Raw genomic sequence first — 21,751 nt, forward strand, 5'->3', positions numbered from 1 at the left:
TGAGCCGATTTTAATATGCATATGAAACAGCCAAGAGCCAAGGGTAGTCTTAGAATATCTGCCAGGACTAATTTTCTGTACATTTTTGTCAATGGTAAACCATCTCAGAATTACTGAAGAAGAATCACAATAAGCTGTGTAGTGCAGCAGCACAGAGACTCAACCACAGAGATAGAACCACAGATACGGAACCTGCATATATGGAAGGCGTGTTACACACAGGTAGACAGTCTCCCTGATAATGGGGGTTTGACAACTGAGTGATTCACCTGGAACTGACTTTCCTGAGGCTATGAATCTCACATGAGTTCAGGTGTTATATTTTTAGAAAATTGGAACCAGATCCTTTTGAAAACCAGAGAAGGGAATGGCAACCCACTCCAGTATTCTTGCCTGGAGAATCCCATGGACAGAGGAGCCTGGTGGGCTACAGTCCATGGGGTGGCAAAGTTGGACACAACCTAGCCAACAAAGCACCATTAGCACCATCTCACTAGGGATCAGGGAAAGGCAGACAAAGCAATATATTGCCCCTTCAAGTTTAGATATTACCAAACAGCAAGCTGAGGTTTCTCTTTCTCCATACCTTCACTAGCTCCTAGCAGACTGTTGCCATTACACAATCATCGGATTGGCAGGTTGCTTCCCCACCAGTAGCTGCTACCGCATGCCTCCAGCATTCAGCCTGCGGTCCAGCCTGTCAGACATCATCAGTGGCTGTGAGGCTGTTCTCTTGAAGCCCCTTTGGAAGGTTGTGCAGCCACTTCTGGGCAGTGGGTTGTGAGTGGAAGTGCTGCGTATTTTCGACCCGAGCAAGACCTTCCACTCCCGTCTGTCCCTGTCCCGGTAACGGAGGAGCCCACGTGGTTCAGATGGTGCAGAGGCGAGCGGCCCCTCCAGCAGGCTGGGTCCCTGACAGACTGAATACAGTGTGGATGAGTGCTAAACATCTGTTTGGTTGACCATCTATGCTTGCAAAATAAAGAACCTCCAAAAATCCCATGTGCAATCATTTAAGGGAGATCTAGAAGTTGTACTGTTTGCAGAGTAGTAATACAGAACCTGGAAGCAGAAGCGACATTCCCTAAATGTGAGTAAAAGCCTCGCCTGGCCTAGATTTAGAGACACACACAGATAAATGAAATTCGACCCTTTCCATCAAGAAATCCAGACAAGTAAGCTAATACTTATGATAGAGTCATTTCCCTTTGTCCTATCCTATTCAATACAATAAAACACTAGACACATATGGGTAATGAACACTTGAAATGTGGCGAGGGTGACTGGAGAACTGAATTTTTTAAACTGAAGCAGTACAATCTTTCCACTAAATACACAAGTATTCTGATAGGACTATATCGCATTACAACTAAAAATTTAGCATCAGAACTGAAACATGTTTTAAGCTTAAAATATACCAGACTTCTGAAACTTCATTTAAAGTATACATATGTATTATGTATACATACACCCTTTGTGTTTACACACAGAAAATATCTCAGTAGGTTTTATGTTGAAATATGGGTAAATCACATTTTGAATGTATTGAGGCAAAACATTTTCTCATCTGCTCTTTCTACTGTCTTATGTGTGGCTACTAGGTAGTCAAGAATATGTATACGTATTATATTTGGACGGCACTGGTCATATTAGACTACTTTAAGAGTATGTCTGTTATGTGCTGGAACCTCAGGAGGGCAATTTATGCAGACACCTGTGGCAATGTAGTGCTCTATATATGTTAAGGTGGAGAGGTTCACAGACACAAGGAAGGGTACCACGGGGCTTCCTGCCACAAGGTCCCGTCCACTACTTCACTCACTGGCATGTGAACCTGCTGAACAGGTTATATTAACTTTTCCGAGCTTTTTTTCTTAAAACACGTAGATTAGTGAGGGCCATTTCCCAACTATTGGCCTTTGTCTGTCTTGGCCGCCACCTAGTGACATCATAGCCTGAAGTCCAGGGCTGTACAAATTCCCTTCAGGGTTCAGCTGCCTTATCTGATCTCTACTCCCCTAGATACCAGTCAAATGTGCTCAGTCATGTCTGACTCTTTGTGACCCTGTGGACTATCGCTCAGCAGGCTCCTCTGCACATGGAATTCTCCAGATAAGAATACTGGAGCGGGTAGCCATTTCCTACACCAGGAGATCTTCCTGACCAAGGGATGGAATCTGAGTTTTTTGCATCTCCTGCATTGGCAGGCAGATTCTTTACCACTGAGCCACCTAGGAAGCCCAAATAACTGAAGGTGGTAACTAATTAGATCTACACAGTTGTATCTATTACCTCAACGCAAGGTAATAAGCCAAACTGATGAACTTCAGCAACTCCTACCTCCTGTATTCTCCTCAGAGTTTGCCAATATTCAACTCAACTCTAAATCTCTTTGACTCCTTGGGTACCGGGAATGAAGCCCCCTCACCAAATACCCTCATACTTTCCAAGAATGTGAAGAAACTAGATATAAACAATCACATACATTTGGCTAGAGGGTGTCACCCACACACCTGGCCCCCGAAGGCTCCCTGACTACTTGGGGACCCTCCCACCCGAGCCCCACTCCTAGCTGAGGCCTCACATGGAGGGCAGGTCCCAGACAGCTTCTCTGATGAGGACCACGCTACGAAAATTGTTACTGCTGCTCAACCCAGCATCTCTTATAAGGGTAAGTCAAAGCAAACAAAAATGTCACCAGGCCTCATTTCAGGTCATGCTTGGTTAACCAGCAGCACATCCAATTTAAAATACACTTTCATGGAATCCAAAGCACCTGTGCTGTGTAGACTGATGCTTTTATGTGGTTCAGAAATGTATCACAGGTCAGCTATGTAACAGCCATCCCACAGAACATGTGAAATGAAAGGACGGAGAGAATTTTACAGTAGTTTTATTTAACAAAACTTACGCCAATGTCTCTGTCTATATACATAACGTGTTTCAAAGTCAGAGCAGCAGACACACAGACTATTAATGCAGGACATATAATAATGCTTACAACATGTTATGTGATGTTTTGTTTTCTGCTCAATCGGACACTGACAGATTCAAAAAATATCCCAAAGGCTGAGCAGCATCACATCTTCATTTTCTGGAGTGGCTTACATCATTATGTCCTAAAAAAAAAAAAAGAGGGATGGAACTTTGGAGGGTTAATACATTGCATTCAGTTTAGTTCAACCAACAGCTCTTGGCCTGTAAGAGGGACTCACAAAGTGTTTTGGACTGGGGATAAAAATTTGAGTAAAACAGCCTCTGCTGCTAAGTCACTTCAGTCGTGTCCGACTCTGTGCGACCCCACAGACGGCAGCCCACCAGGCTCCCCTGTCCCTGGGATTCTCCAGGCAAGAACACTGGAGTGGGTTGCCATTTCCTTCTCCAATGCATGAAAGTGAAAAGGAAAAGGAAGTCGCTCAGTCGTGTCTGACCCTTAGCATGGACTGCAGCCTACCTGGCTCCTCCATCCATGGGATTTTCCAGGCAAGGGTACTGGAGTGGGGTGCCACTGCCTTCTCCGAAAATAGCCTCTGGGTATATTAAAAAATTTTTTTTCACTGTCATATCATAAATATAAGAAGGTCGTCTCATTCCTGATCCTCCAAAGTAAGAAAATCTACTTTAAAAAATAAGTTAATGATTTTTGTAATAAGAACTATGAATAACATTTAGTGAGTAGAGATCCTTCAAAATTAAGGTAAGAAAGTCGACTAATACTCAACACAGCTCTGCCTCTACCTTCTCCAATTTCGTTCGTTTCATGACATTAAGCTACATGTTAACACAATATTTTCTAAGGTTCTTTATATAAGGAAGACATGTTTTGCTTTCTCATTTTTTCATGACTTTCAGGAAGCCCTCTTAATTCCTTAAAAGGTACTGTCATTCTGAAAATCTCAAGAAGCCTAGCTACATATTCTACTCACAAAATTTTGCTCTGTACAGGTACATAAGCTGACTTTTAGGTAATACTTGAAAAACAGTTGACGCTGCCAAGTGTGAATTCTTCATGTTGACACTTAACACTCTGACCTGATTCAAGGTCATCTTTCCTGGAAGGTCAAGGTCTAGCCTTTCAGGAAAGATGCTACCAAGCAGTGAGGTATAGAAGGAGGAAAAAAATAAAATCACAGCCTTTTCTTCTCCCCTCAACTCTTAAGAGCCTTCTTTCATGCTAGGGGGTTGGGGGATAACAAGTCTTCTGTGGATAAAACTTAAGGATGCTCTCCTTTATGTAGTGAAGTGGTACACATGACCCATTTCCCAAAAAGCACCAACTAGAAATGCACAAGGACTAAATACTGTACTGAAACAATATACCCATTTGTTCACGGAAATCGGACCCATCACTTACTGTGCTTTCATTTTCTAAAAACAAGATCAGACCATTATAAAAATGTGCTTCCAAAATAAATTATTTCTAGAATATAAAATGCTTTATATTTTTCCAGGCCACATAATTCCATTATAAAATAGGAAATCAGAAAATTAGCTAAAACAGTCTTCACATGGTAAAAAGTATGTGTACACACGTATATACACATATTAAAAAACCGAAGTTTCGAGTTTCAATAAAAAACTAATAAACCAAAGTAACGATTATGTATTAAACTACACACAAGCCACGTCAATTTATCGGTAATGAGAATTAACTACAAAGTATTACAATCAAATGTATCAGAGGATAACCTAAGACCTCCCCACATGGAAAAGGATCAGAAAGCCTTCAACTGCCAAGCCAACAAGAAGCCTGCTCATGCCCTTTTCAGATACAATCGCCCCGTTCTGCGAGGAAGGCATACAAAAGGAGGGAAAACACGTGCCCTGGGGCTGCCTTGCATTTGTGCTCTGCGTTATGGCCGGCTTGGGGCTGGCTGGCTGGCTTGTGAGGACTACAACCCGGGTGGAGCCATGTTTGCCAAGCCATCCACCTGCCCACGCAGCCACGGTGGTGCAGAGGGCGGGCGGTGGAGACCAGCACCAGCCCTGCGTTCTGCTGGTGGAGGGGAGCTGGAGTGTTCTCGGAGCTGCTTCCCAAGTGGGGTGAGCAACAGGGAAGGCCTGATTGCAGCTGAGATCAGTTAGAAATTACCATTGATGAAAACTGGGTACAGTGTTCCTGGAACTTGAATAAAGACAGTGGGGAGGTTTCCATTTTGTGGATTCCTGCCTGTTCACAGTGTTTTCATGAGGGAAAAATCTTAAGGAGTGGACAGGTGAGTGGGGAAGCGGTCTTATTCCATAAGAGGGCCTGTTCAGAAAACCCACCAAGGGAGGACAGAATATGACCTGGCAGGATGGGGGGGCGGAGGGGCAGCGTCTGACCCACAGATGGTGGAGGAACACAGAGCGTGCAACACCCAGCCCTGGTTTGTGGGGAACCAAACCAAAACTCACAGTTTCACTAAAGCCCCAACTTGCTTCCCAATCCTACCTCGACTTGTCTCCCCGAACTTCATCCAAGTTCAAAGGAGCCTGTTCACTCACAGTGGACGTGGATTACTCAGCCGACTTTCAGGAGAGTGGCAAGGGCAAACAGGAGACAACTTTAGACATTTTCTCTTTTTCTTCTTCCAGAAAGGCACATTCCCTCCCCCACCGTCATAAATCAAGGTACTTGGAAAGAAAGCAAAAGCTTGAAAATCTTTTACTCTTCCCCTAACATCTGCTGTTGTTGCAAACTCAGGCCAATCTTTGGAATCATTCTTTAAAGGGGTCAACAAAAGCACAATTTCTCTGTGCTACCATGAACACTCAGCAACACCGCTGAGTGGGTGAGGGATTTAAAAGAACGCCACTTTCTTATAACCAAATTTAAGAAAATGAAGTAGCAAATGTAATCTCCATTATGTACCAAATATTTAGGAGATGAGTTAACGCAAAAAGTTAAAAAAAAAAAAAAAAGGGATGTGCACACCAAGACCTGGGTTTAATTCTTCGGTAGCACTTTGTTATATAAAGAGCATGTGTCAACGTTCTAAATGTGCCCCTCTGAATGGATAAGCAAAGATTTGTTATCTACTCGGAAAAAGGTTACTGCCTGAAGAGAAATCTCAGATCCCACTGAAAATCTGTTCCGAGTTTCCCTTCTCCCCAAACAAATGCATGTAGGTGAATCTGTGCACGCTCCTTCAGGGACACAGACCCTTCTGAGATCCAGGCACCCGGCTTGGGCTCAGACTCGTGGCTCTCTCCACATTCCCAGGAGGATCTCAAGACTGACCTGCCCTCCCATCCCTGCATACTCTATTTCCCCCACTGAGTCAGGGAGGGACTCAAAACCAAACCACCCAAACCAGGACCAACTGAAAGGGAACAAAAACACAGTGCTTCTGAGATCGGTTTTTCACTTATTTGCCCTTGGAAGAAAGAACATCCCAGTCTCTGGTAGCCTCTATCAAATGCCGCTGGCCGTGACTCATCCACTCTTCCTGGTCCTCATAGAGCCGCCCACAAAACCAGCACTTAAATATACACTGCGATGAGTCATCAGGCGAGGAATCCACCACCTGGTAGTTGTTTTTATGAACCTTCTTCAGTTTCATTTTCAGCATCATTTGCCTTTTGATCTGACTGGCTTCCTCAGCGTTCTGGTAGGTCAGTCGGATGTGGTGCCGCCTCATGCCTAACTGACACCTAGTCCTCTCCGACAACACCACCTTGAGGACGTTGCCTTTGTACTTGTTTATTACCTTCATCACGTTGGACACCTCCGGTGAGTCAACGTCAGGATGGTTTAACACGATAACGGGCTGGTTCCGACGGGGGCATTTGATCAACTGGTCTGGTTTAGCTGCGATCAGTCGAAGCTGTCTTGCAACCTGAAAAATGGAAGGATCCCTGAAACAGCGGCTGGGGTCAGTCTGGATTTTGCTTTTCTTCTTGGATGAGCTGATTTGTCTGGGTTTATTTTTACTGATGGGAAGACTTCTGGGAAACAGTTTAGCTTGCTTGCTCATTTCACTGCTTCCTTGTGGGCTGTGCATGGATCCGGGTTTTCTGGGCACAGTGCTACAATGGGCACTCTCTTTTCGTGATTTAGGCCGAAAAGACAGATCGTGATTTGGGGACATAGCTATGGGCCCACTTTCACTCGTCAGAAACTGTACGTCTGGGTCTGTCCGTTTCATTGGGCAGAGCGGAAGGGGCTTTATTAACTCTGTCTCAGTGCACGGGATGTTGACAGGTGCTTCGCAGGTTGCCTCTATGATATGGGAATCCTCAGAGGAATTAAGAACCCTCAACACGGCCCCCTTGGGTATCAACACTGGAGCAGCCACATGGGGCTTCTTGGTCAGTCTGCTTTCGGTTTTCCCACTGCTGCCTTCGACAAGCTGTGGATACGCCTGCTGGTGTGCGAGCTGCCCACTAACATCACCGGCATCCTGAGGTCTGGGGAGCGTGCCCGTGGAATAGCCAGAGCTGGTGAAAGACACATTAATTTCCTGGATGCCGTCAGGCGTGGCTTTTGAAGTGACTTTAGACGCCTTCCCTACAGAATGTCGATGGGCGCTGTTTGCAGCCAGAGATGAAGGCTTGCCACAGGATTCGATTAACTGGGCTATCTTTCTGCGCAAGAGTTCAATTGACTTTATTTTGGAGGTTGAACTATTCCACTTGACGCCCTCAGGGACGTTTTCAGATCCGGAGCTCAGAGAAAAGACAGAGGAGATCACTGGGCCATCGAAGGAGTCATTAGTCTGGTCGGGATTCTTTAATTCCAGAGGTTTATCCCCGGACTGTTGGGCTCTGACTCTGTCTTCTCCCATTACGCTGATGCGTAAATACTCACTTCTGTGTTGAGAGGAAACCTGGCCTGCGTTTGAAACTGCCTTGTATTCCTGCATCTGGTTGTCTTGCAGCTTCCTGGGAGGGGCAACCATTTTTGCAGGAAGGCTGATCTCATTCCTAGAGCCCAAGTCATTCTGATATAGGGGCAGTGAGTCCTTTTCTCCAGAGAAGGAAATGGTTGCAGGTGGTACAGAGACAGGAAATAACTGCTGTGGGTCACTGGGTAAGTTTCTTCTGTCTTCAGTAAAAGAAAGGGCAGCTTTATACGGAAAAGAGTTCGATGAAGTTCCAAGACTACGTAAGACACCGTTTTTCACTAGAGATAATGGAGAGTGGCCTTTGAAGGCAATGGAAGGCAGAGCAGCTCTATGGGGATACGTATAACCTTTTTTCTGCAAACTCTCAACTCTCCCTGGGTTGAGCAGGGATTCTCCACTGCTGTGCCTGCCAGAATTTGGCATGAAAAAATCGTAAGACCTCACCCATTTCACATTTTTAAGCTGCTTCTGAACTGACGGCTGTAGACTACCGATGCCTGCAAGTTTTCCAACAGGCCCTTCAATTGCGAGGGACTGCATGGGCTCTGTGGAAGCCATTTTTTCCTGCTCGCTTGCACCTCTCTCTTTAGACCCACGTTCGGAACTACCTCCATCACCTCCACTGGCGTCGAGGCTGTTGGTTTCTTCCAGGGGAAACAGTTTGAGCACAAGCTGCTGCGTTCCGTTGACAACCTTCACGTCCATCAGCTGGGCTAGACAGTTGGCGGGGACGACGAGTTCGGCTGGCGCCACTACCGTTAAGGGCATCCCCGGCTGCACAGGCTCTTTCGAGGGGGACAAGACCTCCACCTCCACACTTTTGTTCTCCAGCAGGCTGACCTCAGGGGGCTCTGACAGGGCCCCTTTGTGTGGGATGCACACCACGTCTTTCTGGTAGTCTTTGGTTTCGGGTAACAACGTGATGCTGTGCGTCCTGTCTTTACTTGCATGGAGGGAGAACCTTGAGAGGTGATCTGACACCTTATTTTGAAAGGCAGTGCTGGGACTGGAAGCTTTTGAAAGCTCTGGGTTTTGCTTGGAGGCGCTGATCCTTTTTGGCTCCAGCCTGGCGATGGCTTTGGGCGGCCGTTTTGCCCCCGCCTTCTCGTGGACTCTCCTCCTGTGCTTGACGATGTAGTCGTTTCTGATAGCACCATAGTCACAGTACTCACATCGATAAGGGAAAACGCCTGTGTGCTTCACCAGGTGTCTCTGAAACTCCCCTTTCGTGTAGGAAATGCAACCGCAATGAGAACAGACAAACTTAATCTCTTCGTGCTGAAGTGTGTGCTTTTTGTACTGCAGAGGGTCTTTTGTGGAAAAGCGACATTTGTCACAATAGTATTTGCCTGGCTTGAAGTTCCTTACCTTAAACTTGTGATTGACAGAACTTGAGATGGCTTCAGGTTTGCTTCCTACTTGAGTAGTACTGCGACTGTTGTTCACAAAGTGGAAATGGGGAGAGGCCACGCCAAGGTTGCATTTGAAGCAAACGTATTTGTCCTCCTTCTGGCTTTGTCCAGTACCCTTTTTCAGATCCTGAAGTGGGACCTCATGCACACTCTTGCACTTTACACACGTAGCAATGGTCATGGCAGCAGACTCTGCCTCGGAGCCTTGATACAGAAGAGTCTGAGAATCCGGTCTGTCTGGTCGAGTCCCTCGATGAGCATTAGGTTGTTTGGGTGACATGGTCAAAGCACTGCATCCGTCACCCACTTCTGTGCTATAGAGTTGCTGTCCAATGTCCTTCATCTCTTCATTTGCATTTCTAAAAAGCCTGCTGAAATCCAGAAAGATTTCATATGATAAAATCCTTAGGAAGCATCGTTGGTACACTTTGTGGCAGGGTACCTAGGAGCATACTTAATTATCTTTCTTCATAAAGCAGGTTAAGATCCTCAAACGTGACTGCTTCCAATTCTCTTATATTCCAGGCAACACTAAGGGGAAAATAAAGAAATCATAAAGCATGATTAATGCATGAACTTAAGGTTTACCTTAGCTAACATGTTTCCAGACTTACCCTCTATTTCAATGACCTTGGGAATTTTATGCTAAATCTTTACCTATTATTTTGGTGCACATGTTGACAGTAACACAGTACAAAGAAGTGAAGTCAAAGTTGCTCAGTCGTGTCCAACTCTTTGCAACCCTATACAGTCCATGGAATTCTTCAGGCCAGAATACTGGAGTGGGTAGCCATTCCCTTCTCCAGGGCATCTTCCCAACCCGGGGACGGAACCCAGGTCTCCCTCATTGTAGGTGGATCCTTTACCAGCTGAGCCACCAGGGAAGCCCGAGTATACATAGTACGCAGTACAACAGAACTGGCAAATAGCAAGCCTCAACCGAAAGTCATCTACCCTCTGAAAGTCATCACTTTAGCACGGTAATAATCATGGCAGTCACTTGGGATGGCCTTGGCTGAGTGAGTTACTTAAGCGTCATTGAGAGCATTTAGCAATTTCACAAGTGTAATTTTGTATAAACCTCCCTAATACCTTCTGTCACTTAAGTTTCTAAACATGCATAAGTGGTAGAGCCAGGACACTGGCTCTGGGGTCCATTGGTTTCTATGTACACTGAATCACGAGCATGAATCCCAGCTCTCTCTGGTGCACCCCATTTGCCTGCACAAGTGCTAAGAAGCCAACAACCTCCTGACAACAGAAGGCAGACAAACACCCACTTCACATCTTACTGAGCATCTATCAGGTACCAGGCACTGCTCCAGCTCCTACAGGGCAGTGATGAGAAATCAATTTGTCCCTCCCCTCATGAGAGTGCAGAGGGGAGACAACAAGCCTATCTTTATCTGGCAGAAGGTGTCCAGTGATCGGGGAAAACAAACCATACAACTAGGCAAAGGGGACAGAGCATAAGTATTGGATGAGGTTGAGGGCTGGGGTGTGGAGGTGTGGACAGTCAGGAGAGGCCTGAGGATAAGCGGACATTGGAGCAGAGACCTTGGGCAGCCTTGGCGGAGGGCGCTTCAGGCGGAGGGAGGGTGAAGGTCTATAGGAGGTGGGCCTGGAGCACCTGAGTGACAGTAAGAAGGCTGGGGGTCAGTGAACAAAAAGGGGGTGCTGGGCAGGGGGGCAGCAGATCTGATCAGGGGAAGGGGAGACGGGTCCAGGGAAGACCGACAGTGCAGTATCGTGAGGATGTGGCTTCTCCTGCTCATGAGGGAGACGTGCGGAGAGGCTGGAGCCGAGATACGACATGGCCTGACCTTTATTCCAGCCGCTGCCTCCAGTTGCTGCAGGGACCCAGTCCGGGAGGGCGAAATGAAGGCAGCAGGGAGACGGGGAGAGGGAGGCAGCCGGGACTGCACTCTTGTCGTCTGGGGCCAGGACCACAACCCGGGCAATGCAGTGATTCTCACATAGTTATCTTTCAACACACATTCTTTTTTCAGCATACACAGAACTAGCAGCAAAGCAAAAACCATTTTAGTTCGGGATCTGTGGAAAGCCTTCCTCTCATTACCTTAAAAAAAACAACAAAAGACTTTCAACCTTTCTCGCTTCAGGTTTTTTTTTTTTTTCATCTGGCAATCAGAATTACAGACTTACTCAGCTTCCTCCACAGAGCTGCATGAGGACTAAAGCGCTAAAGAATACAAGACAATGTGTATGTACTTTTCAAGCGCTTCCCCAAGTGTCAAGAGTCACACAAGGCCTCCGTGTCTGCTCAGATGGGCAGAAACATGAGTGGGAATTAGCCCTTTCCTTCTGGCACTCTGCTCACAAGCCAAGGGCCACACAAAATAAGTCTGAAAGGCTGAAGTCATACATGTTTGATCATCTAAGAATGCTACAATCACCCACATGTTCAGCTGGCATTTCCATCCTGCTAAAACAAGAGGACGCAACGGCTGCAGGCAGAGCCTAAGAAAACCACTGGTCGGAGGAATGCAGAGGCTGAAAAGGGGATCTTATCTAGTGGTTCCTGAATCTGGAGGAGCCACAGAATCACAGCGAACACAGATACTCCTGGGCTTCACCCCGAAGCTCACGCATCTAAACTTCAGTGGGAGAGAGATAAGGAAGAGATGCCCATGGTCACTCATGTAATTCTGATGAAAAGGCACTATTAGAAATCACTGGCTGAGACTTCCAGTAACACTTCAATCTTTTAAACCATCTTCACCAGCTGGTCATGCAGTTGATGCTCTAATAACTGCCCAAACTCCTTCCCTCTTCGGGCAGTTTCATTGTCCAGAATTTACCCTTCCATAAAACTGAAACCAGCATCCCTGTAACTTTCTTAGATCCTGACCTTAGAGCTACAAACGACTGAATCCCTGATAGACCATTCATTTGTCTGCCCCTTCCCTCTCTCGTCTTGTCTCAATTCTGTTTACAAGATGTGCATACCAGCCTCATAATCTTGAGTGAACAAGAAACAGAGAGAGGGGAAGGAGAGCAGGAAGAGGAGAGATAAGAAAGGAAAGAGAGGGAGGGAGGGAAAAGGAGGTATGGGGGGGAAAGTAACTTGCTTGCCTGGTACAAACTGCTTACCAACTCTTTAAAAACCAAACAAAAAAAGGCAGTTTTGCCATTTCCTCTCCAAATCCTTTTGAACGGTGGAGGTGTCATTCCTCCTGGACTGGAGACTTGGACTGGGTGATAACGACCTTAGCAAAAAGTGGGGAACATCCCACTGGCAGCAAGTCTAGAGAACTAACCACACCTGCTCAGTGCCTTGGCAGTGTGGGGGCCTCCCGGAGGTGCTTCTGCAAGGCCATGCCAGCAGCTATTTTGAATAAGGAATCCACAGAAATGAGTGCCAATACGAAGCACGAGCTGTGATTAGAAAATACAGTTTAATGGGGGAGTCAAGGTGCTAGGCCACGACCCAATGATGTCACCTGCTTCAAAGTACCTTCTTGGCTTCTAAGCCAGTCTCAAAACTATGCAGTTTCTACTTTGGTACCTCCCTCCATTCAGGTGACAAAAGATGTCCAGCTTCTTCAAAACAAAATTATCTTTGACCATCATTAACATGTGCAGCTAGTCACGGTGAAAAAGATCTCAGATGTAGCATCCCAAGACAGAGGTAAATGGATGCAGTGGAAGAACGAGATGGCTCTGGCGTTGGCATTTACACTGAGGCTGCGCCAAGCACACCTGAGTAACAGGTTCCCGGGACCTTGCTCCCTCCCTGCCCCTTTCTCTACCTGGCTCACACTCAGGTACAGCCACCTGTTAACCTGGGCCCTTTGGCAGATTACTGCCCAGTGAACTGACGACCAAGGATTACATGAAACACTGTAGATATAAGGGTCATGTGTGGGCCAGATGCTGAGAGGCCACTAACCAATTATGAGTAACTTCAGTCTCACCTACCTTCCAAACTCACGGTACCCTTTACAACATCTCTGCACTGGATCTCCTAGGACTAGAGACATACTTTTTTAAAGTTTATTTAGGAAGGCTCTCAAAAACACAGAAGATACTTAGTACTATAAACTTTGGACATGATAAATAAGTTAATGTTCAGTTGCCCGTTTTAAAATGGCGAAAAGTGTGCTTTTTAATGCACGATTACCTCCAGCATCAGAGAAAGATGACTCCCATGAACAAAGAGGCGGCACACGTGTGACAAACGTGTTTCCACTAGACTGAGTCTTGCCTTTTCCTGGGAAAAAGCCTAGTGGCAGCACTCATCACTGCCAGGTTTTCCTTCTGACTTTGAGCTCACTTGACCTGGTGACTTCAAAATTTATTTGGGGGGACAGATGGAGAAAAATGTTAAGTTTGTTAGAAACCAGTCCAGTGACACTGAGGGCTATAAAAATCATGAAGGGTGTGTAAATTTTTATTAAAAAGGAAGCATCTGACTCCTAAATACTGGACACATGAAGTGTCAATAGAAAAACAAAAAGCAGGAAAACAAGGTTTAAGGCAGCAGATTCTGGAATCAGATCATAGGGTTTCTAAGCCTATCCCATAGCTTTCCAGACCTGACCTGAAGGCAAACTGTCCAACTGTACAACTGTAAAATGGACAGTAGCAGTACCTACTAAAATATTCATTGGAAGGACTGATGCTGAAGCTGAAACTCCAATACTTTGGCCACCTGATGTGAAGAGCCGACTCATTAGAAAAGGCCCTGATGCTGGGAAAGATTGAAGGTGGGAGGAGAAGGGGACGACAGAGGATGAGATGGTTAGATGGCATCACCTACTCAATGGACAGGAGTTTAAGCAAACTCTGGGAGACAGTGAAGGACAGGGAAGCCTGGCGCGCAGCAGAGCCCACGGGGCCGCAGTCGGACATGACTGAGCGACTGAGCTGCTACTGTATCTCACGGGGCTGTCGCGAGGGCTGGAGGTGACAGCGCGACTATAAGCACTCAGGTTCTACGCCACTCACACACAGCTGCTAAAAATATTATTTTCCCTTTATGAAGAAAATAGAAGAAATGATGCCTATCACTTTATTAATAGTCCAAGAGCTAAAACACATGCTTCTTTGTTACCTGGCTTTTTCTGGAGTACACAGCGAATCTCATTTTAAAACTTTAATTACAGTTGCCAGGTTGTACAGTCTAAAAGAGAATTCACCTCTGGGGTCAAGCCATCCACCTTGCCTTAGTGGCAAACAGGCCAACAGGTGCTTACAGTTGCCAAGGAAAAGATGCTTTATCTACAAGAGTGCTCACTACAACTTAGGTTTCCATATAATCCAGTGTACTGACTGACTTCTTCCTCTCCAAGCTCAGCTGAATTGTGCATTATCCCTGTAGCAAATGAATGTGTTCCCACACTAGATGTTAAGGTGAAAAATGTAAAAAAAACAACAAACACTTGCTAGGCACTTAAATCATACGTATGCTACACGGATTATCACGTACATCTTGTGTTCATGAGATACCCACCAAACTTAGTAAATTTTAGCTGGCTGACTGCATCCTTTCTTGGACAGAGAAGCAAATGAGAAAGCTCTTTGAAGACAGGGATCCTTTCATTTTGTCTATTAAGCCATAGAGAGCATAGGCTACTCTAACGTGTCTCAATAACCAAAAATTTAAAACATTCTACCCCTACGTGACCATTAGCATGTAAATGAGTGATATCTGATCAGGGTAACAGTCCAACACTGGTTGTGTAAACTGCCAACACCTCCCCAGTAAGTCAGTATTCAAGGAGAAACAATCGCCTCACTCACCAGACAAAGAATCAGAACTGAACTGAATGGTAAATAGATCTACATAATGGCAAACATTAATGAAGTATTTTCTTTTTGCTCACCTACTTTCACTTGAAATGACTGAACTGACAGCCATCTTGATGGCAAAAAAGACTTCTAAATGTTGCTGACAAATGTACACCTCTGGGATCTTAGATTTCCTTCTGAATCCAAGTGTATCACTTGGGGCACACAGAAAGAGGCAAGAAGGTTGGGCAAGAGAGCCTGTGTTCCGATTCTTCAGCTTTCCAGGTGTAAAGAGAGTGTACCACAGTGGAAAGAGCAATCTCCGTGGGTTACCAGGAGCAAGGTTCAAAACCTAGGTTTTGACCTGGAGCTGTGTCATTCTGAACTCATTAACCTCTCTCAGCCTGGGTTTCCTCACTTGTAAAATGGGAGTAATACCCTAACTGACATGACTGATATGAGGAAATGGTGTATACAGCTAGCAGGTAGCCTTATGTTTGGCAAACTACAGGTTTTGTCAAGAAATAAGCCAATGTATTTCTGGTTAAGGAAGATTCCTTCAAGTGTAGAAAGAAGATTCCAGCCATCACAGAGGAGCAGGTTATTAGTTTAACAAGTAAGCCTAATGAGATAAAGGTGTCTGGCTGGAGGCAAGGCTCTTCCCTCCCACTCACCAGTCCACAAAGGGAGTTCCCTAGGGGCGGACTGGACACTGCAGAGCATGTGAGCTGAGCATCAGAGAACAAAAGAAGCTGTTATTTATGAACAGCACTTTAAGAGAGAACATTTCTAAACAAATACGACTAGTGTCAAAACTTAGGGTTCTACACATGAAAAAAAAAAACAAACTTAAGAGGCAACTATGCTCTTGTTAGTATTTTAAGAAAGGTAGCTTCCCTTGTGGCTCAGCTGGTAAAGAATCTGCCTGCAATGCAGGAGACCTGAGTTTGATCCCTGGGTTGAGAAGATCCCCTGCAGAAGGGAGAGGCTACCCACTCCAGTATTTTGGCCTAGAGAATTCCATGGACTATGTTGTCCATGGGGTCGCAAAGAGTCGGACATGACTGAGCTACTTTCATTTTCAAACACTAGTTAGTACTACTTATGAAAAGTTCCTAGGGGCTTCAGGTCTCTAAAGGTGATAAAAAAGGACAAAAAAATCTTTGTACTTCCCTCCATTTTTTTGCCTTAAAGTCAAAGTTTTGTAGAAGAAATGGAGTAAGAGTTAAATAAAAAAGTATAATTAAACAAAGAAAAATTACCTCCCACTGATTCTTAACCTTGGCTGCATCAGGGTAGTCAACTTGTCAGAATACGCCTGGGATGCTAAACTTCTTTAATGAGGTCTCTATGATGTTTAGTCACTCTCCTACATGGCAAATTTACCTGAGCTTTAAAACCAGTGATGCCTGGGCCCCCCTCTGTGTGTGGTGGGGAAGGCTCAGGGTGTTTTAAAAGCTTGCCAGGTGGTTCTAACGTGCAGTCAAGGCTGAGAATCCTCACTGGACACTACAGGTGCAGTGAAATAAGTGTCATATCAACACTCCTGCGCAACCTTTCACATACCAATTCATCCCTGGGCGCCTGGAGGTGAGGCAAGGCCACTGCCTTAACTGTAATGACACTAGCAGACAGGTAGACTCTGGTAGACCCTTGCTTATTAGACTTTTGACTTTGGAAACATCATCACTGATGCTCTCCGTGGAGTGTGCAATGACAGTGACCCCTTTGCAGACTCCTGGAAACTGAAACGTGCCTGGCACGGCATGAGCACAATGGGCCTGAATCAGGGCTGCTTACCGGACCCCTGCCCAGCCTGCTGTCTTTAAGAAAGTGTGGACGAGGCATGTAGCGAAGTAAACAGGTGCTTTCAGGGAGGTGGTAAATGCCACACTAGTGATCTGATGCAGATGCTCTCAATGGCTGGCTGTGTTACCAAAGCTGGGCACTGCGGCCCAAGTCAGGTGGAAGCAGGGGGTGGGGTACGGAGGCAGATTCATACATTACCTCCATTACTCCTCAAAGTGCTCCCTCCAACTTACAGAAGCTTACCTGCTTCTTGTAAGTTCCGGAGAAACTGGCTTTTCCCAGGTCACGGAGTTGGTCAGTTGGCGTCTAACCTAAATTCCTTCTGTTACCCTGCTGAGGGAGGCTGGGAACAGCAGTCACAGTTGGGCATCATTTTTACTTCCTGCCCGGAGTCATCGAGCAGCTGAGTGAGTCAAAACCATGGCGAGTCCCATGGGCTCTTCCCTCTTTTCTCAGGCACCGAGTCCCCTCTGTTCTCAACCTCAGGCTCTGACACAGGCCTCTACGCTCAGAACCCTGGGAGGCAGCGAGGCACCACACAAAGGTTCTGCAACAGAAGCCAGACACTGGGGTTTAAGTCCTGGGTCCGTGTAGCCTTGGTTTTTCCATGTCCTTCTTGCTTGTAGAGAAAAAGGGGGCTGAGCCCCCAAAGCGCTTCTCCAGCAAGGGAGCTCAAAATAAAAGGGAAAAAGGCTTCCCAGGACTCAGGTGGAAGAATGACTCAGACTGTACTTCTCTGGGGGTGGGCTCGGGCACAAGGCTCCCAGTTCTTCCCAGGTCATTCTGATGCCTCCGCACTCCCCACCCCCAACCCTAGGATGAGAATGTCTGGATCGGATGGTCTCCAGCCACTTTCATCCCCAGGATGCATTCTAGAGACTGCAGTTGCCTGAGTCTGAATACGTGAACAAAGAAAATGCCGTCTGTGCCAGGCTGCTTGGGAACAATCAAGACCGAGAAAGCTTCACTGGTGGGGACCCTGTTTACCACAGGCTTGGTCACACAAGGCAGTCAATGTGTATTGGCTGAATGAAGGAGTCGATGAATGAAAAAAATGTCAGCCTTCCTGATGACAATAACAATGTTCTTTGTTCTTCTTTCTCCTCATAAACTGGCCCAGATCCCCTTACTTTCAAGTGAATAGATCAGTAGACCTATGTGTATTTTTAAATCGCTATTACTGGACTTTTAAAAATCTACATTAGTTTGGCATAACACATGAAAGAAGAGGCCCAATAAATAATGACCTCCTTTGTTTCCAAGAAGCACCTTGCAATAAATGTTTAGCAGCACAACAAAACTAAATATGTACAGTATTATTTTTCAAGGCTATATTAGATCCAAGATTAAAAACTAAAAAGCTTTTTAAAATGCATCCTAGGTTAGGGATAACACTGATACAATTTAAAAAGTCAAACATTTGTATTCTACCTAAACAGACTATTGGGATACTGGTTTTAACCCCCATTTGCTGGGCCAGTATCTCCAGCTGAGAATGCGTCAGGGATTGGAATAACCTTTGCATACCTGACTCAGAGATAAACAGATTCCTATCCTCTCTCCTCTTCCATAGGAAAGGGCTGCCTGCTCCTGGAGACCAATGTTTTGTCTCACTCTTGGTGGCTTCAATTCTAAGCTTAAGAGGTAATGTTTCAGGGATCTAACACAACAGTTTAGCCGTGTAGACGTTTGTTTTTAACCAGAACACAGTGCTTAGTATTTCACTTTTCATTTTCCTACTTTAGATTAATACAACTGTTCATTATCCCAGTTTTTAAAAATCAAGGGTATTTTCACGGGATACACTGAATAACCAACGTATACATAGGAACTTAAGTGTTTTCTTTCATTCTCTTCTTTGACTTTTTTTTCCCTTTCCGAGTCGGGCATTTCGTTCTTTTGCACCCTCATGGTCTCTTTGGCTTTAAACTGCCTAAAGACCCCCCAAAAGCAATAAGATACAAAAGCAGCTGGGATTGGGGTGAGGTCCCCCAAAGAAGTGACGTCATCATTTATAGAAGGAGACCAACCGTCATCTACCGTGCCCTTACGCCCCTCTCCAGCACAGAGGCCCTCCATGGACAAGCCCATCCCTGGGCACGTGCGCCCAAACTCCCAAGGAAAAACAATGCCAAGTCGGGTTTTCCAGTTTATTGTTGGCACGCGCACACCGACGGTCGCGTTATCCAGGGCGAGTCCACATCGCGCAGCGCTGCTGCAGGGAAGGGCAGGCGCGGGGGCCGCAGACGGGTAACTCCGCGCCCCCTGCGGGGGGTGGGGCGGGAGAGGCGCGCGCGGGGGCATCCTTCTGGCCACGGAGACCGAACCACGTCAAGCGGACCTCCGAGGCCCGCAGGAGGCTTTAAAAATGGCCCTCCTGACGACACTTCCTGCTTGGAGCCGACCGGTAGGAGCTCTCCCAGGAGAGATGCATCATTTAAAACGCTGGGGGGCGGGCGGAGGAGGCCGGGCCCGGAGTCCCGAAAGCCCGGACTCTGCTGCCGCCGCTGCCGCAGCAGTCGAGGGTCGCGACCCAGCGCTTTCGGGGGCGAGCGTGCGGGGTCGCAGCGGCACAAAGGCGGGCGAGCGCGGGGGCGCCGGGCGCATAGATCCACCGCCACCCCCGGGGGTTCGCGATCCCTGGCTCCGCGCCCCTCCTCCCACACCCGGTCCGGCCCGGCGGGGGACCCCCCCCCCCCACCTTTTCCCGTCCAGGCCGCCGCTCCCTCCTCCTCCTCCGCGCCCAGCCCGAGCCCGCGGCCGCCTCGCGTCTGCCTCGGGCCTCCGGCCACAGACCCCCGGCCGGGCGGCCCCGGGCACACGGGGGCCAAGCCCCCGCACCTCCTGGCCCCGGCAGCCCGCGCCCGGCACGGCCTCGTCCGGCCCCTGCAATCCGCGCGGCCCCCCAGCCCCTCTCCGCACCCTTGGGCCCGCCCCTCGCACTCGGGACCCGGCACCCTCGCCCCTCCACCGGCTCAGTCACTCACCGGGCCGGCTGGTCTGGGTCCCGCGGAGAGGGGGAGGGTGTCTACACCGCCAGCGCCAGGCCGCCGCCTCCGCCGCCACCGCGCCCGCTGTAGGTCCCTACTCGGGGGGCGGAGCCCGGCGACGCCGCGCGTGCGCAGTGCGGCGCGGAGGCCCGGCCGGATCGCGGCCGGCGCCCGAGGTCCCTAAGGTTGCGCCGTTCCCCGCCGGCTCTCAGATCCCCGCGGAGCACCCCCGGGGCTTCTGAGCTCAGCGTTTACCCTGAGAGCATCTACACCCGCGGTGCGATATTACGCTGGGCCCCGGGGGCCGCCCACCCCCGCCAAAGGACCACCGGTTGCGCTTCTGTATCGTTGGCCCAAGCCTAGCGGTCGTGGGCCCAGAGGAAGAAGGCCTTTGCTCCCTGCCCTCTTGGAGCTTCAAGTCCAGGAGAAGCAAAGGAGCTCCGGTCTTCAGCCTTCCAAATTCTCTCTCTGTGTCTCTCTTTCTTGAAAGCCGCCGTGAAGGAACTAGCCTTGGAAGACCCAGGTTCGAATCCCGACTCTCGAAACTTCTTTACATCCTCGCTGCGGAACCTTGGGCGAAGAAGTCCCTGGACCTCTCGGAGTCTCAGTATTTTCTTTTCCAAAGTTGGGGAACGACAGACCTGAAACCCAGTTTCAGTTTCAGTTCAGTCGCTCAGTCGTGTCCAACTGTTTGCGACCCCACGGACTGCAGCAAGCCAGGCCTCCCTGTCCATCACCAACTCCTGGAGTTTACCCAAACTCATGTCCATCGAGTTGGTGATGCCGTCCAACCATCTCATCCTCTGTTGTCTCCTTGTCCTCCTGCCCTCAATCTTTCGCAGCATCAGTCTTTTCAAATGAGTCAGCTCTTCGCATCAGGTGGCCAAAGTATTGGAGTTTCAGCTTAAACATCAGTCCTTTCAATGAACACCCATGACTGAAGTCCTTTAGGATGGACTGGTTGCATCTCCTTGCAGTCCAAGGGACTCGAGTCTTTTCCAACACCACAGTTCAAAAGCATCAATTCTTTGGCGCTCAGCTTTCTTTAAAGTCCAACTCTCACATCCATACGTGACTACTGGATAAACCATAGCCTTGACGAGAGGGACCTTTGTTGGCAAAGTAATGCCTCTGCTTTTTAATTGCTCTCTAGGTTAGTCACAACCTTCCTTCCAAGGAGTAAGTGTCTTAATTTCATGGCTGCAGTCACCATCTGCAGTGATTTTGGAGCCCCCCCCCACCCCCAAAATAAAGTCAGCCACTGATTCCAATGTTTCCCCATCTATTTGCCATGAAATGATGGGACCAGATGCCATGATCTTACTTTTCTGAATGTTAAGCTTTAAGCCAGCTTTTTTTCTCTCTCCTCTTTCAAGAGGCTCTTTAGTTTTTCTTCACTTTCTACCATAATGGTGGTGTCATCTGCATATCTGAGGTTACTGATATTTCTCCTGGCAATCTTGATTCCAGCTTGTGCTTCATCCAGCCCAGCGTTTCTCATGATGTACTCTGCATAGAAGTTAAATAAGCAGGGTGACAATATACAGCCTTGACATACTCCTTTTCCTGTTTGGAACCAGTGTTGTTCCATGTCCACTTTTAACTGTTGCTTCCTGACCTGCATATAGGTTTCTCAAGAGGCAGGTCAGGAGGCCTGTTAGTCCCATCTCTTTCAGAATTTTCCACAGTTTATTGTGATCCACATGGTCAAAGGCTTTGGTATAGTCAATAAAGCAGAAATAGATGTTTTTCTGGAACTCTCTTGCTTTTTCCATGATCCAGCGGATGTTGGTATTTTGATCTCTGGTTCCTGTGCCTTTTCTAAAAGCAGCTTGAACATCTGGAAGCTTATGGTTCATGTATTGCTGAAGAATGGCTTGGAGAATTTTGAGCATTACTTTACTAGCGTGTGAGATGAGTGCAATTGTGTGGCAGTTTGAGCATTCTTTGGCATTAC

The 21,751-nt window shown here is 47.4% G+C and overlaps 1 protein-coding gene across 1 annotated transcript; it reads right to left on the bottom strand.

Moving 5' to 3' along the window:
- Nucleotides 1-2,877: 2,877 nt before the first annotated feature.
- Nucleotides 2,878-19,916, bottom strand: ZNF518B (zinc finger protein 518B). The gene is made up of 3 exons (XM_069593257.1): nt 19,792-19,916; nt 5,435-9,772; nt 2,878-3,119 (listed from the first exon to the last, which is right to left on the bottom strand). Exon 2 carries the CDS (start codon nt 9,582-9,584, stop codon nt 6,351-6,353), a length of 3,234 nt encoding a protein of 1,077 aa, XP_069449358.1. The 5' UTR covers nt 9,585-9,772; nt 19,792-19,916; the 3' UTR covers nt 2,878-3,119; nt 5,435-6,350.
- Between the last annotated feature and the right edge of the window lie 1,835 nt (nt 19,917-21,751).

Source organism: Ovis canadensis, chromosome 6 (genome assembly GCF_042477335.2).
Source record: "Ovis canadensis isolate MfBH-ARS-UI-01 breed Bighorn chromosome 6, ARS-UI_OviCan_v2, whole genome shotgun sequence".
Classification (NCBI taxonomy): domain Eukaryota; kingdom Metazoa; phylum Chordata; class Mammalia; order Artiodactyla; family Bovidae; genus Ovis; species Ovis canadensis.